The sequence below is a fragment of the Mirounga leonina genome, unplaced genomic scaffold (assembly GCF_011800145.1).
Source record: "Mirounga leonina isolate KUSES-001 unplaced genomic scaffold, KU_Mleo_1.0 Mir_53, whole genome shotgun sequence".
Lineage (NCBI taxonomy): Eukaryota > Metazoa > Chordata > Mammalia > Carnivora > Phocidae > Mirounga > Mirounga leonina.
The window spans coordinates 80,583,869-80,599,287 of NW_023270807.1; the positions used below are offsets into that span (position 1 = coordinate 80,583,869).

Consider the following 15,419-nt stretch of genomic DNA (forward strand, 5'->3'; position numbering starts at 1 on the left):
TTCCTTCCTTCCTTCCTTCCTTCCTTCCTTCCTTCCTTCCTTCCTTCCTTCCTTCCTTCCTTCCTTCCTCCCTCCCTCCCTTCCTCTCCTCCTTTCCCCCCTTCTTCTCTTTCTCCCTCCCCCTCATCCATCCTTCCTTCCTTCCTTCCATTTCTTTAATTTATATATTGAATTCAGGTGTGCTTTCTTATTTTTTTGTTTTGGATTATTTTTAGTTTGTATATTATCCACTTATATGTCAATGATTTAAAGAGTCAAATGGTTCTATGAGGTTTTGCCATCTCTTCCACCAAAAATACATAAATAAATGAAATAGCTGTATCCAGGGAGAATACTACTATAAACGCTGGTTACTTTGATATTTGGTACTATATTTCTAAAAATAAAAAATCCTATAACATTTCCCGATTTGCAGATCTAAGTATTATCCTTTTTATCATGACCACAGAAAATTACCACTGAGTTCCCCTCACCCCCACTCCACACAGATTCTTCCCACTTCTCACTTTCTCTGCATAATTGTGTAGTGATTTGGATTGGGTCAATGTTCAGCGGCTACATTATTTTAACTATTAATTACTCTTCATATCATACGTACTAAACTGATTATAATTATTTTTCTTTGTTATCTTATTCCCTTTAGAGCTGATCATTTTTTGTACATTTTTGTTTACTTTCTATTGTACACAACAATAATTACTTCAAATTGGCAAACTAAGGAAGTTTCTTCTCAACATGTTTAAAAGCATCCAGAATTATATCAATTTCTTCTTACTGAAGAGGTTTCTTTCAAAGCTGTTGACTTGCTCTGCTCTGCCCAAATGGTCAGATATGATTCTTAGGTCTCTAGCATCTTTGTAGTAGATTTCCTTTGTCTTTTCTTTGTGTTAAATCACCCATTTCCAGTATCCCGTATCTTTTTATTTCTTGGATTACTTTGTTTGTTAGGACTTACATACTAGTCGATTCAGAACAGTTGTATAAGAAGAAAAAATTGTAGGTAATTTGCATTCTTAAAATATCATTATTCTATCACGATTTTTGCCTGAGGCTTTGAGTGATTACAGAAGGCTCAGCTGGTAATACTTAAGATTTTTGAAGGCATATCTCCATTAATTTTTAGCTTCACTTTCGTTGTTGAGAAGTCCGCAGTTTATTGGGTGTGTTGCCCTGTACTTCATTCCATTTTTTTCACGAGAATGTAGCACAGTTGATAACCACTAAATCTCAGTGTCATACAGCAGTGTTTATTCCTCACATGTTTAACATTCAGCTGGGCAGTTCTGCTGACCTTTCCTGGGCCCACCTCATGTTAGCTGATTTTGATTGGCATCACAGGGATGAGTGAAGCTCAGCTCTGCTGCACTTGTCTTCCATTCTTCAGCAGGCAAGCTTGAGTGTTTGCCATACTGATGGCAGAATGGCAAGGAGAGAGAAACCAAATTGTGAAAAATATTTCAAGCTTACACTGTGTCAAGTTGGCTAATATCCTATTGGCCAAATGAAATCATATGGCTGAGCCAGGGTCAGAAAGTTATGCCTCTCTCCTTCCCACCTCCTTCCAATTGTAACAGGGAAGGGGCACTGGGAAAAACAAAAAACAGAGATATAAAGAGTTTTGAAAAATTGGGGTCATGTTTGCAATCTACAACATACTGGGGCATTTCCTTCAAATCTCATGTGTTACTTTTTTAGGTAAAAGAATATATTAGGGTTTTTTATTTACGTGAGACAACACTGAACTCTGTATAGTCTACATATACTTAAAACTCTGTGGTCTTGGATCCTAGGATTGGTTGGTGCATGTATATCTGTATTTTAAATTAAAATGAGCCTTTAAAAGTGTATTTTTATTTTTTTACTTGACTACATATTAACTGACTTATTAGGTGAATTGTCCAATAACACATTCAATTAAATCATTTGAAAGGCTTCCATTTGATCTGATTTTGTTTATACGCCTCTGTGCCTTGAACTGGTGCCCTCACCTCTTTCCTAGTGTTTATTTAAGCCATTGTTCCTAAGGCTTTGTAGTTTATTTAAGCCATTGTTCTTAGGGCTTGCTGTTTATTTAAGCTATTGTTCCTCACTTGTGATGAGCACTGGGTATTATACATAAGTGATGAATCACTGAATTCTACTCCTGAAACCAATATTACACTATATGTTAACTAACTAGAATTTAAATAAAAACTTGAAACTAAAAAATAAAAAACAACAAAAAGAAAATAATGAGGCTGAAGTTCTGAGTGGACTAATTACAATTGTACCTGCTTCCACTTGTCTCTTAGGTTGGAGTATTATTCTAAACCAGAAGCAAATTTTGGAAGAAGTTGGTGTGTGGCTGTGGACTTTTTAGCTGCATCCCTCTTTCCTACAACTTTGGTTAGAACATATGAATTCCAGAAGGGCCTGCCACCACGAATGCTTGTTAACGGCGATAGAGCCCCCTTCATCAGCGACTTTACCGACTTTCAAAACACCGTCCTGCTTGTTCTAAGTTTTCTTCCCAAAGTGGATAACTCTCCAGGTAAGGGCCTTATAAGCAATACCTTAAAGAAAATTAATATTTCATTGAAAAAAGGAAGAAATAATGATTTTATCAGATACAAAGATCGTTATAACACATACTATTAAAGAAAGTCATGATTTTTCCATGGGTATCCATTCCACAGTTTTTGGTCCTTCTAATGGTAGCCTGTCCTTTCTTATGCATCTTTATTGATCCATGATGCCACCAGACTGCCTCCAGTCCACTTTTCATCCACAAACCCAGATATAATCCTTTGCTGCTATTATCATATTCCTTTTTTAAAAACCTCATACATTGCTCTTAAATTTAGAAAAAAAAATGAAATCTCAAAAGAAAATCTGATTAATCATGATTAATGGGAAAAGCTATCAAATTGACTTATGTGAGCTCCCTTCATCTAGCCATACTAGCCATGGATGAAGTATTCTGCTGCAGCTCTTCAACTATAGGACTTCCTTCAGAATGAAAAAGGGAAGGAATCTATATTTGTATATTCGAATGACCACATCATCTCAATTTTCTAGATATGCTCTTATGCAGTGAACCAAGCTGAAAACATAATTAAAATATTACTATTTTACACCCCCTGAAAGAATCTGAAAGATATACAAGCAAAGTAAACATAAATACATTAAATATATGTTTTGAAATCTTATTTGAATTAATTCAAGTAAAAAATAAGCCCAAACATTTAAGGCTTTCATGCAATTGCAGTTTCTTCTTGCCATAGTAATATTTCCAGTGCAATATTCTCAGTCAATGGCAGGTTCCCTTTACAAAATGAGTAGAGGACTAAGTCTCCTTCCATCTGTGCTTATTTCAACCCCTGGCTTCTATATAATCCACATCCCACCAGTAGAAAGATACTTTCATGTTTGGAGAAGCAAGTGGGCTAAGGAATTAAACTTTTTTCTAAGAACTACTTTTGTGTGACAAATCTATACCATGAAAGGAGAAGCATGAATTTTGGTTATCACCTGCTTATCTCTGCCAAATTATCAGATGACATAATTGCATTGTAGACCTGGGTTGTATAAACTGGATCTTTCCTCTTAAGATGTACAAGGTGAAGAACTGAGTGGAGAGTGGAAGTTATTTCATTTAAAGCTTGAAAGTACCATACTACAGGATTTTATTACAAGATTCGGTTTTATTGAAATTCAGCTTTATGTCATGCAGTTTTGAATTGCTTTCACAGGAAAAAAAATGGGAGAGTAAATGTTGAAAAATATTGGTGAAAAAATGGTGAGCTTTGATAGTATAATTGTGCAGATGTTGTATAATGAGGCATTTACTCTCATGTAGTTGTCAGTCTCATGGCAACCACTCCCCATGGATACTCAGAATTCAGTCACAGTGTCAAAGATCTTGAAGTTTTCAAGTAAGCAGAGAATAGAGAAAACAGATGTACTGAAAACAAAGCATGAGAATGGGGCGCCTAGGTGGTTCAGTCGTTAAGCGTCTGCCTTTGGCTCAGGTCATGATCCCAGAGTCCTGGGATTGAGCCCCACATCGGGCTCCCTGCTCAGCGGGAAGCCTGCTTCTCCCTCTCCCACTCCCCCTGCTTGTGTTCCCTCTCTTGCTGTGTCTTTCTCTGTCAAATAAATAAATAAAATCTTAAAAAAAAAAGAACAAATACACTTAAAAAAAGAAAACAAAGCATGAGTGAAAAACAAATATTGATATTTAAAAATGAGCATTTTCAGTTAATCTTTGATAGAAACATATGTATACATTTACAGTAAAGTTTCGAAGTGTCATTTAGCTACTTTTTAGTCTCCAGAAGTGTTTTCCACAAGAAACCTAAGCTAAATTCATTTAATTTAATCTACAAAATAAAATTAAACTTTTCAGGCTTCAAATTAGCTTTTTAACATTTTTGCTGATGGTAAGACTTGGCACGGAGTTTTTCGTTTTTAATTATGTAAACTTCTGAACCATTTCTTTATCTACAGTGGCATTAAGTTTTAATCCTTGACTATACATATTCTAAGAGTAAAGCTCATTTTAAAGTTGCAAAATAGTATTAGGTATAAATTAGTAAGAAAACAAAGCTTGCCTAGATTTTATTACTTTTTACCCCCATGGGTGATATTTAAAATAAACAGTGAAGACTGAATGAAGATTTAAAACTGTCAGAAGTTTTGAAAGCCAGCAGGCTTGCATCCACAAGGCCCAGAAGTCTATAAGCAAACTAAGAGACAGTTCTTAAAAGGTTTGTGCAGACTCATTGTGGCAAATTCCCAAGGGTCCAAAGCAGAGGCAGCAAACTGAAACACACCCAGTCTTTTCATGAAAGAGGCCTATTTGTTCATTTTAATAGCTATGGACTGAGGGGCAGGCTTCCTATTTAATATTGCCTACTCTCCAGAAACCAAGAACTTGATAAGTGCCATCTTGGCACTTTCCCTTTGTTTTGCTTCAGGGTGGAGATATCTCCTGGAAAGGAACTTGTACACACATCTGTGTCATGTTTTTTTTCAGAGGATACCCCTTGATTGCATGGCTCTGATGGCCAACAGGGCTTAATTAAATTCATGGGTTCCGTAGGACTGTAACAAACAAAAGCTGCTACCTGAGGATCCAGCTTAAAATCATCTGGCATCCAGGTGTTGACTGAGCTCTGCCTCTTTGGGATACTGACAGGTCTTAGCCCACCTTTAACTACTGGGGGCCATTAAGAACACACTAAGCAGTTTCACAAATGATTGAAAGACAACCAAGAGCAAGGGCAGGGTTGAATAAGATTTATCTTTTATACAGAGGCCTCTTCTTCAAAACTGGGAGAGGTGGTTGTTTTGTCCAATCCATAAAAACCAGCACAGAAAGGCAAGGAAAATGAAGACACAGAGGAATATGTTCCAAACAATAGAACAGCATAAAACCTCTGAAAAAGACTTTAATAAAATGGAGATAAGTGATTTACCTGATAAAGAGTTCAAAATAATGGTCATAAAGATGCTCTCTGAGGTCAGGAAAAGAATTCATGAACAAAGTAAAAATTTCAACAGGGAAATATAAAATATAAGAAAGTACCAAACTGAAATTGCCAACCTGAAAAAAATATAATAACAGAGCTGAAAAATTCAATAGAGAGATTCAACTGCAGTTTGGATGAAGTGGAAGACAGGATCTGGAACTTGAGTACGAGGCAGCAGATTTCATTAATGGGAGGAGCAAAAAGAGAGAAGAATGAGAAAGGATGAAGATAGCTTAAAGACATTTATGGCACAACATCAAGTGGACCAATATTTGTGTTGCAAGGCTCCCAGAAATAGAAGAGATAGAGAAAGGGGCAGAAAATGCACTGAAAGAAATAATGACTGAAAATTTCTGTAACTTGGGGAAGGACACAGACATCCAGATTCAGGAAACCTAGAGTTCCAGATAAGATGAACTCCAAAAAAGCTACACCAAGGCACATTATAATTAAATTGTCAAAAGTTAAAGACAAAGAGAGAATCTTAAAAGCAATAAGAGAAAAACAACTCATTATGTACAAGGGAACCACCCTGCCCCCATAAGACTCAGCAGATTTTTCAGGAGAAATTTTACCAGCCAGAAGGGTAGCATGAATTATTTAAAGTGCTGAAAGAAAAAACTCCCAACCATGAATACTCTACCTGACAAAATATTTCTTTAGAATTGAAGGAAAAATAAAGAGTTCTCCAGACAAGCAAAAGCTGAAGGGGTTCAGCACCACTAGACTGGCTTTATAAGAAATGTTAAAGGGACTTCTTTAAGCTGAAACAAAAGAGTTGCTAATTAGTAGCAATAAAACATATGAAAGCATAAATCCCTCTGATAAATACAGTTAAATTCAGGATAATCTAATGTAATAGTGGTGGGTTCATAACCTATAAACTTATAAATTAAGAAAAACAATTCCATTTATAATTATATCAAAAGTAAAATACCTAGAAATAAATTTAACCAAAGAGGTGAAAGACCTGTACACTAAAAACTATGACATTAATGAAAGAAATTGAAAAAGACACAAGTAAATGGAAAGAAATTCCATGTTTATGAATTGGAAACATTAATATTGTTAAAATGTCCATACTACCCAAAGCAGTCAACAGATTTAATGCATTGCCTATTAAAATTCCAGTGTCATTTTTCACAGAAATAAAACAATCCTAAAACGTGGATGCAACCACAAAAGACCCTGCATAGCCAAAGAAATCTTGAGAAAGAAGAACAAAGCTGGAGGCATCTCACTTACAATTTTCAAACTATTACAAAGCTATAGTTAGCTAAACAGTAAGGTACTGGCACAAAAACAGTCACATAGATCAATGGAACAGAATAAAGAGCCCAGAAATAAACCCACACATGTGTGGTCAGTTAATTTACAACAAAGGAGCTAAGAATATACAATAGGGAAAGGACGTTCTCTTAAATAAGTGGTGCTGAGAGAACTGGACAGCCACCTGCAAAATAATGAAATTGGGCCATTATCTTACCCCAAATGCAAATGAATTAAAGACTTGGCAGTGAAACCTAGAACCATAATCCCCTAGGAAAAAACATGGGGTAAGCTCCTTAACATTGGTCTTACTGATGAGTTTTTGGATTTGACAACAAAAGCAAAGGCAACAACAACAAAATACAAATGGGACTATATCAAATAAAAAGGAAGCAAAGGAAATCATCAAAAAAAAAAAAAAGGAAAAAACCCTACAAAATGGGAGAAATTGTTTGTAAATCATATATCTGATTGGGGATTAATATCCAAAAAATATTTTAAAAATCTGATTTAAAAATGGGTAGATCTGAACAGACATTTTCCCAAAGAAGACATTTTTCCAAAGAAGACCAACAGGTGCATGAAAAAGTGCTCAACATCACTAGTCATCACGAAAATGCAGAGATCAGGGAAAACCACAATGAGATACCACCTCATACCTGTTAGAATGGCTATTATTAAAAAGACAAGATGTAACAAATATTAAGGAGAATGTGGAGAAAAGGGAACCCTTATGAACTGCTGGTGGGGAAGTAGATTGGTGTAGCCACTATGAAAAATAGTATAAAGTTTTCTCAAAAATTAAAAATAGAACCACCATATGATCCAGTAATTCCACTTCTGAGTATTTATCTGAAGGAACTGAGGTCACTGTCTCAGAAAGATATATACAGCCCCACATTCAGTGCAGCATTATTTACTTTATTTACAATAGCTAAGGCATGGAAACAATGTTAAGTGTCCATCAGTGGATGAATGGGTGAAGAAAATGTGACGTATACGTATATATTCACACATATGTATCAATAGATATAAAATGGAATATTATCAGCCATAAAAAAGTATAAAATCCTGTCATTTGCAACAACATGGATGAACCTTGAGGGCTTTATGCTAAGTGAAATAAGTCAGAGAAAGAAAAATACTGTCTGATCTCATTTTACATGGAATTTATAAAAAATCAAACTCATAGATATAGAAAAGAGATTAGTCGTTGCCAGAGACAGGGGGTAGGGGTTGGGTAAAATGGGCAAAGGTGGTCAAAAGGTACAAACTTCCAGATAGAAGATAAATAAGTCAGGGAGATGTAACGTATGGTATGGTGACTGTAGTTAACAATATTGTATTATATATTTGCAAGTTGCTAAGGGAGTATATCTTAAAAGTTCTCATCACAAGAAAAAAATCTGTGACCATATCTGGTGACAGATGTTAACTAAACTTATTGTGATAATCATATATATATGTTTATATATATATTTATATATATAATTACATTGTACTCCCAAAACTAACACAATGTTATATGTCAATTATATTTCAATTAAAAAACTTACTAAATTTTCAATCTGATAATCTATTGCATTAAATTGAAAGTACACAATGGGGTGCGATATAAAGTTAAGATGTAAAGTTAAGTGGTTAACTCCTACTTATTAAACACCTACCATGTGCCTGAAATTGTGTCAGGTGCTTTTTTCCCCTTTATCATATATAAATATCACTACAATACTTTTATAAAAATATATTGCCAAGGCTGGAGCTGATCATAGGCATTTGGCTTTGAAGAGACACCACGGAGCTGGTCCTGCTCTCAGCCAGCGCCCAGTGTGGGGCGGTGGAGCAAATATGAATATTAGAGTTGTCCAAAGTGAGGTGAATCCATGTACCTGTGTAATGAACAGCTGGGGTAGGGGGTGACATATATGTCAGCAGTTGGCTTGCTTCATATTATCTTCCTCAGTAGTCCCTTCTTCAGTGTTCCTGTCGCTTATACCTTAACGAATATTATACGTATTCTGGGATGTATGATTTTTGCATGCAGTAAAAGGGATGCCTTTTGAGACTCCTGACCACAGTAAAGCAAGGCTCCTAACTCCCTGGGAACAATGGACTGTGGAGTGCAGGTTACCTCTGCACAGAAGTTTTGTACAATTTTCCCAACAATTCTTTATTTTCTGGCAAGTCTCTATACAAAGTATGATCCAACTCACGTCTAAACAAAGCTTTTCTCCTGGGTTGCTAATTCCAAAAATGCCAAAGTTACATGGTGTTTGGATGCTTGGAATTAATAACTATTAAAATGTTTTGAAACTGAACCAATATTTTTATTATTATTGAGTTTTCTCTAAGGAAAGAATGGTTAGTAAACTGCACTGTTTCTGTGATAATGTGAAATGAGAGGTATTTAATTCGAGGGCCAGTTGCTGGTTCTTCACATGCTGTTAAGAAGTGAAGATTTTTACTAGAAGATGCCTCTGTTTAATGTACCTGGGATCTTTCTGAAGAGAGGATTTATAGCAAGCTAGGCAAGCCCAGCTTATAAACTAAATGGCTATAAAGTGAGGGTGTAATAGATAAATCCAAGGAAATACCAGATTTATAAGAAACCAAGACCAGCTTAGCTTGTAATGAATGGGATTATGTTAAGAGAAGAAAATTTCCAATCATTTCATCATGGTCAGTTTAAGTAGACTTACATGTAAACCAGAATCATCTCTTCACAAGTTTATTATAAATTGTTTTGATTACCACATATCTCCTTGCATTATTTAAGAGGAAATATACTCTCTTGTTTTATACCAGCCAATCCCTATTGTATGAGTGTACTTCGTTGGTTTTGCTAGCTCCACATTGTATTGATAGATGAGGTCATTTTTACATTTATTAAGTTACTGGGTTCAGGAAGGCCCACTGTCATGACTGGTGTTAGAAGACTCTGGGCATCTTACAAACAGCCTGGGAGTCAGCCTTCTAAATCTGGAACAAAGTGGATTTTGCTACCTTTCCAGACAAAAGGCTGCTAAAACCGTTAAGAAAATAATTTATTTCATGCAGTTAAAGTATATGGTAATTTAAAAGCCTCTGCTTACTCAAATTATTAAAGTCTGCCATTTTTTATAAAAGGAAATAAAATGAACAACTATATAGCTGACCTGTGGTCTGGCAGAAACCCCTTCTCCAGCAACAGTACAAAAGTAAATAATGGAGTGGGTTTTTTTTAGCAGGTCCAAAGTAAAAGAAAACATCTTTTCTTAGTCCTCCTGCTCTCAACCCCTGTATTTTGCCCATTAATATTTGCCTTTCAATACATGAGTCTTGGTGTAGGTAAGCCAAAGTGGTAACTCTTTCCAAAGCAGCAATTGTATTGAATTCTTGACTTAGAGAACGTTCTCATAGCTGCTGACATTAACTCCAAGAGATAACTACATCCTACTTTGAGAAGTAAACATGTCAAAAAACAAAGCTCGGATACGAGATGAAACTGAAAAACCTAGTAACATTTGTAAACAAAAGAGTGAAGAGAGTTTTAGACCAACTTAAAAATCAGTTTGTTTCAATAAACTGATTTTTTGGGGGTAATGATCATTGTTTTGTATTCCGAAAGTATTGAGTATAGAAATCAGTTGTATGATAATGCCTTTGTATGTTTGTCTTTTCCCATGTATTTTTAAATAACCAGTAATCTATACTTTAATAACATTTTTCTTTGGTGTAAGAAAACTTTATTGCCAATATTTTACTAATAAAGAAACAGAGGTTTTGTAAGTTTAAATAATTCACCAGCTGGAAATGAGACAATAAATTTGCATCCTGGCATATTATGTTAAAGCCTGTGTTCCTTCTCTTTAACACATCATCCTCCTGTATACTGAAATCTACCCTCTAGATAAGTCTGAACTCTAGTGTCAGCCCTTTGCTTTCTTGTTGGATGTGTTGACTGACTCAACATTGATCAAATATGAAGATTTAAAACTAGCCTAACTTCCTCACTAGTTTAAATAGAAAGAAGAGAAAAGAACTATCCTTGGGTCTTGGGACTTTATAACAGATTAACTCTAGCTAATTGAGAAACATGAACCAAATACTTTCATCCACCAATCAGGTAACATGCTCCATCTCCATGGAAAGGAGTAAATGATGTTTACAATTAAGCATTATCCTCCCATCCCCAGAGTGTAGGAAGAAAACAGAAGTAGACCTGGGACCAAGCGTTCTGGACACTTTCAAACTGTTACCTCTCATATGTTAACAGATCTAACCTGAAATATTTCTTCTCTTCAAAAATTGTTTTAAAAACTCTTTTTCTTTTAAATTGCTGTTACTTTTACTGATTTATCTTAAACTATATTTATTGTATTCAAACTTTAAATGTCTAAGTGCTTTGACACATTAAATGAAAATTAAAGTCTTCTTCCCACCTCTCTTCATTTACATTTCTTGGCCCTTCACCCAATTTTTAAAAGTGGTGCAAATTCCTAGAATGTGTTTGTACATAAAACAGTGTATATAAGTGGATAAATAAAACCTATGTTGTTTGCACAAATGAAATCATACTCACTGCCTTGCACTATATTTTTTTACTAGAAAATTTTCTTGAAGCTCTTTGATATCAGGAAATATTGATCCAACTCCTTCTGCTTAAAGGATATGTAGCATTTCATTTAATAAATTTACTATAACTGTAGGCATTATTTTCTCTTATAAGCTTTGTCAATAATGTAATAATGGCATTTTATGTATGTTTTTCTTGGCATAGGGTTTATGATTTTACCAATACATTTGTAGAAAGGAAATGAATTAAAGTCAATGAGTCATATATTGCTGAGTGGTACTTAAAATAGTTTTCAGGAGTTTACATTTTTGTCATAAAACTGAACTGAGGCTTCTGTTTCCTTTAAGCCACTACTGTATAGCAATTTCTCTAACTTAGGTTAGTTTCTTATGCAGAAAATGCTTCTTCACTGTTGTATGAATTTATAATTCTTTCTTTTTTTAATTTAAATTCATTAGCCAACATATAGTACATCATTAGTTTCAGATGTAGAGTTCAGTAATTCAGCAGTTTTATATAACACCCACTGCTCAATACATCATGTTCCCTCCTTCATGCACCCAATTACTCCATCCCCCCACCCACCTACCCCTCCAGCAACCCTCAGTTTGTTTCCTATAGTTAAGAGTCGCTTAAGGTCTGTCTCCCTCTCTGATTTCTTCCCATTCAGTTTTCCCTCCCTTCCCCTATGATCCTCTGCACTGTTTCTTATATTCCACATATGAGTGAAACCATATGATAATTGTCTTTCTCCGATTGACTTATTTTGCTCATTGTAAATTGTAAATGGTAAGATTTCATCCTTTTTGGTGGCTGAGTAGTATTCCATTGTATGTATATATCACATCTTTATCCATTCATCTGTCAGTGGACATCTAGGCTCTTTCCATAGTTTGACAATTGTGGACATTGCTGCTATAAACATTGGGGTGCAGTTGCTCTTTCGGATCACTACATTTGTATCTCTTGTGTAAATACCTAGTAGTGCAATTATTAGGTCATGGGGTACCTCTATTTTCAACTTCTTGAGGACCCTCCATACTGTTTTCCAGAGTGGCTGCACCAGCTTGCACTCCCACCAACAGTGTAAGAGGGTTCCCCTTTCTCTACATCCTCAATAATATTTGTTGTTTCCTGACTTGTTCATTTTAGCCATTTTGACTGGTGTGAGGTGATATCTCATTGTGCTTTTGATTTGTATTTCCTTGATGGCAAGTGATGTGGAGCATTTTTTCATGTGTCTGTTGGCCATTTGTATGTCTTCTTTGGAGAAATGTCTGTTCATGCCTTCTGCCCATTTCTTGACTGGCTTATTTGTTCTTTGAGTGTTGAGTCTGATAAGTTCTTTACAGATCTTGGATACTATCCCTTTATCTGATATGTCATTTGCAAATATCTTCTCCCATTCTAAGGTTGCCTTTTAGTTTTGTTGATGAATTTACAATTCTTTCTATGTGTTTATGCACTTTTCCTAGTTTTCTGATTATTTGTATTTCTTATTAATTTTTATAATGAGTTGGTCAATAAATTTTAAATTTAAAAACTTCATGTGTATAATTATCAAGTAATGAATGTTAATTTTATATGCAAAATACATGCAAAATTTTTATATACAAAATATATATATGCAAAATAAACATTTTAACAATTAAGTATTAACTTGAATTTACATGTAATAATTTTATATCTTTTCCAGGTTCATTTTTATTGACTGTATGGACAATTTTAATGAAGAATCATGATGTAAGGAAGGAAGTTCTAGAGCTTTTTCAAATAATTCTTGAAATCTTTAATCCAACATTTCAGAGTGTTCCCAATGTTTAATTAATGAACTAAAGATGAACGGTTCTAATTTGTTGAGCAACAGTAATTTCAAAATTTTAATGTGATCATAACCATATAGTTTTCTTGTTGATATTTTTGATTTATGCTCACTTGTTCGGATTCCATCCATGCATTCTAACATTAAATTCAAATTAATGCTATGATTATTTTTCCTCAATTAATAGTTCTTGATTTTTTAAATTTATCAATACTTAAAATGTTTAGCATCTAAAGGAAATTATCTTAAGCTATTATAAATCCCTGTGAAATCAATAAACAGACATTAAAATTATATGGCTCTTTTGTTGTCACCCTATATAACCTAATTACATGACATTTAGAGCAGTATGTCTTGCTGATTTATAACCAAAATCCAGAACATTTTAAAACTAAATACTGACAGTCAACTAAATTTTTAAAACTCATAAAACAGAACTGGCAGATGGAATACATACTGATTTGTCTTCTTGTGTGTGTGTTTCCACTGACTACAGTTTTATAGCAATTACACACTGTTTGCCCTCCTCTGGTCCACACTTGATAATGAATGCTTAAGCGTCATGTTTGTCAGTGTTGTTCTCTTTCAGGAGAGAGAGGTGGTGACTTCCAAAGCTGAAATAAAGCTTTCATATGCAGGTTTTCCCAGGGCCTCATCCACAGACTAAATCTGCCCTCTAACTGTTGGAAAAAGAAATGCTCCTACCCTTGCTCTCTTTCTGGTATAAGTAATGTCCACATCATGACCAGAGGGATCTTTTCAGTTGTAAGTCAGATCATGTTTCTCCTCTGCTCAAACTTAAAATGGCTTGTGCTCTCTCCCAGGGCAAAACCCACAGCATATATATATGTGGCTCATGCAGCTGACGTGATCTGGATCCCTCACTCCCTTTGCCCTGCTCTCCTCCCACTCTCCCCTTTCACACCGGCCTCCTTGCTCTTCCTCAAACACTAAAACACACCCATGAGTCATGATTTTCAGAGCATTGTTTCCTTTCCGTCAAGAATGCTCTTCCCCTAAATCACTGCCTACCTCATCTCTTCACCTCCTACCGGTCTTTTTTCCAGTGCCACCTTCTCTGACTGTCAGGATATTCTTTGACTTCTTTGTGTAAATTTGTGCCCACTCAACAATCTCTATCCTTTTTATCCTGCTTTATTTTTTTCTTCATATCACTTGTCTCCACCTATCACATGCTCTGTTAGTTTCTTTGTTTCTTGTCTGCCTTCCTACACCAGTGTGGGAGCTCCATGATGGTAAAACTTTATTTTCTATAATAGCTGCATCCTTAGGACCCAGGACAGAAGTTTTACTGAGCACTCAAATATAGTCTTATTTGGATGAATAAGTGAAAAAAAAATGAAAGTTTGAATAAATGAAAAAGAATTGATAGAGGTTTCAAATGCTAAAACCGAGTTTTATTTTAATATGAAAGCCACAGGCATATACTATGGATACTGGAAGAAAAGAGTAGAAATTACCTGACAATCAAAGTGCATAATAAGTTTCAGAAGACAAAATCAGAATAAGCCAAGGAATTGCGGCTATCCCATCTGATCACTAGGATATAGTGTAGCAAAATAGTCACAAAAATAAAGAAAAAGTAATAAAATCAAATGGGACAAAACGTAAATTGACTGAATTAACTATAGTGGGTGGAGAGAAGTAGCATTTCATAGACACTCCTAATAATGTGATCTTTTGAGGAGTGGAAAATAAGGGGGGCCATTTCTACAAAGGAAAAGGTTAGGAAGTCACACTTGTTTGTGAGAAGTAACCCTTCTCTCTGGTATGATAGCCGAGATGTTTCTGGATATTTCCCCCAAAAACTATTGGCCAAGCTAGTTTTTCATAATAAGAATGATGCAGAGCTCCAGATACTTTCCATTGCACCCTCTAGACTTATAGAACTCAGTTTGTTGGGGCGCCTGGGTGGCTCAGTCGTTAATCGTCTGCCTTCGGCTCAGGTCATGATCCCAGGGTCCTGGGATCGAGCCCCGCATCGGGCTCCTTGCTCCATGGGAAGCCTGCTTCTCCCTCTCTCACTCCCCCCTGCTTAAGTTCCCTCTCTCGCTGTGTCTCTGTGTCAAATAAATAAATAAAATCTTAAAAAAAAAAAGAACTCAGTTTGTTAAAATAACCTATTTTCTCAATTGCCTATTATTTCCCATTTTGTTATGGTGGATGATTATTGTCTTGTTTTGGGTTTTGGTGCAAACTCTCTGTTCTCCAGATTTTGTTTCCCTACATATAAAATTTT

The 15,419-nt window shown here is 35.3% G+C and overlaps 1 protein-coding gene and 1 pseudogene across 1 annotated transcript in view; both read left to right on the forward strand.

The window, feature by feature from the left end:
* CUNH6orf58 (chromosome unknown C6orf58 homolog) overlaps nt 1-13,356 on the forward strand; it is a 20,521-nt gene extending 7,165 nt beyond the window's left edge. The window contains exons 5-6 of the mRNA XM_034990580.1: nt 2,292-2,530; nt 13,034-13,356. Of these exons, the coding sequence (XP_034846471.1) occupies nt 2,292-2,530; nt 13,034-13,161 (367 nt within the window). The 3' untranslated portion in view covers nt 13,162-13,356. The remainder of the gene's footprint in view (nt 1-2,291; nt 2,531-13,033) is intronic.
* On the forward strand, nt 8,631-9,143 carry LOC118000730 (annotated as a pseudogene).
* Nucleotides 13,357-15,419: the final 2,063 nt, after the last annotated feature.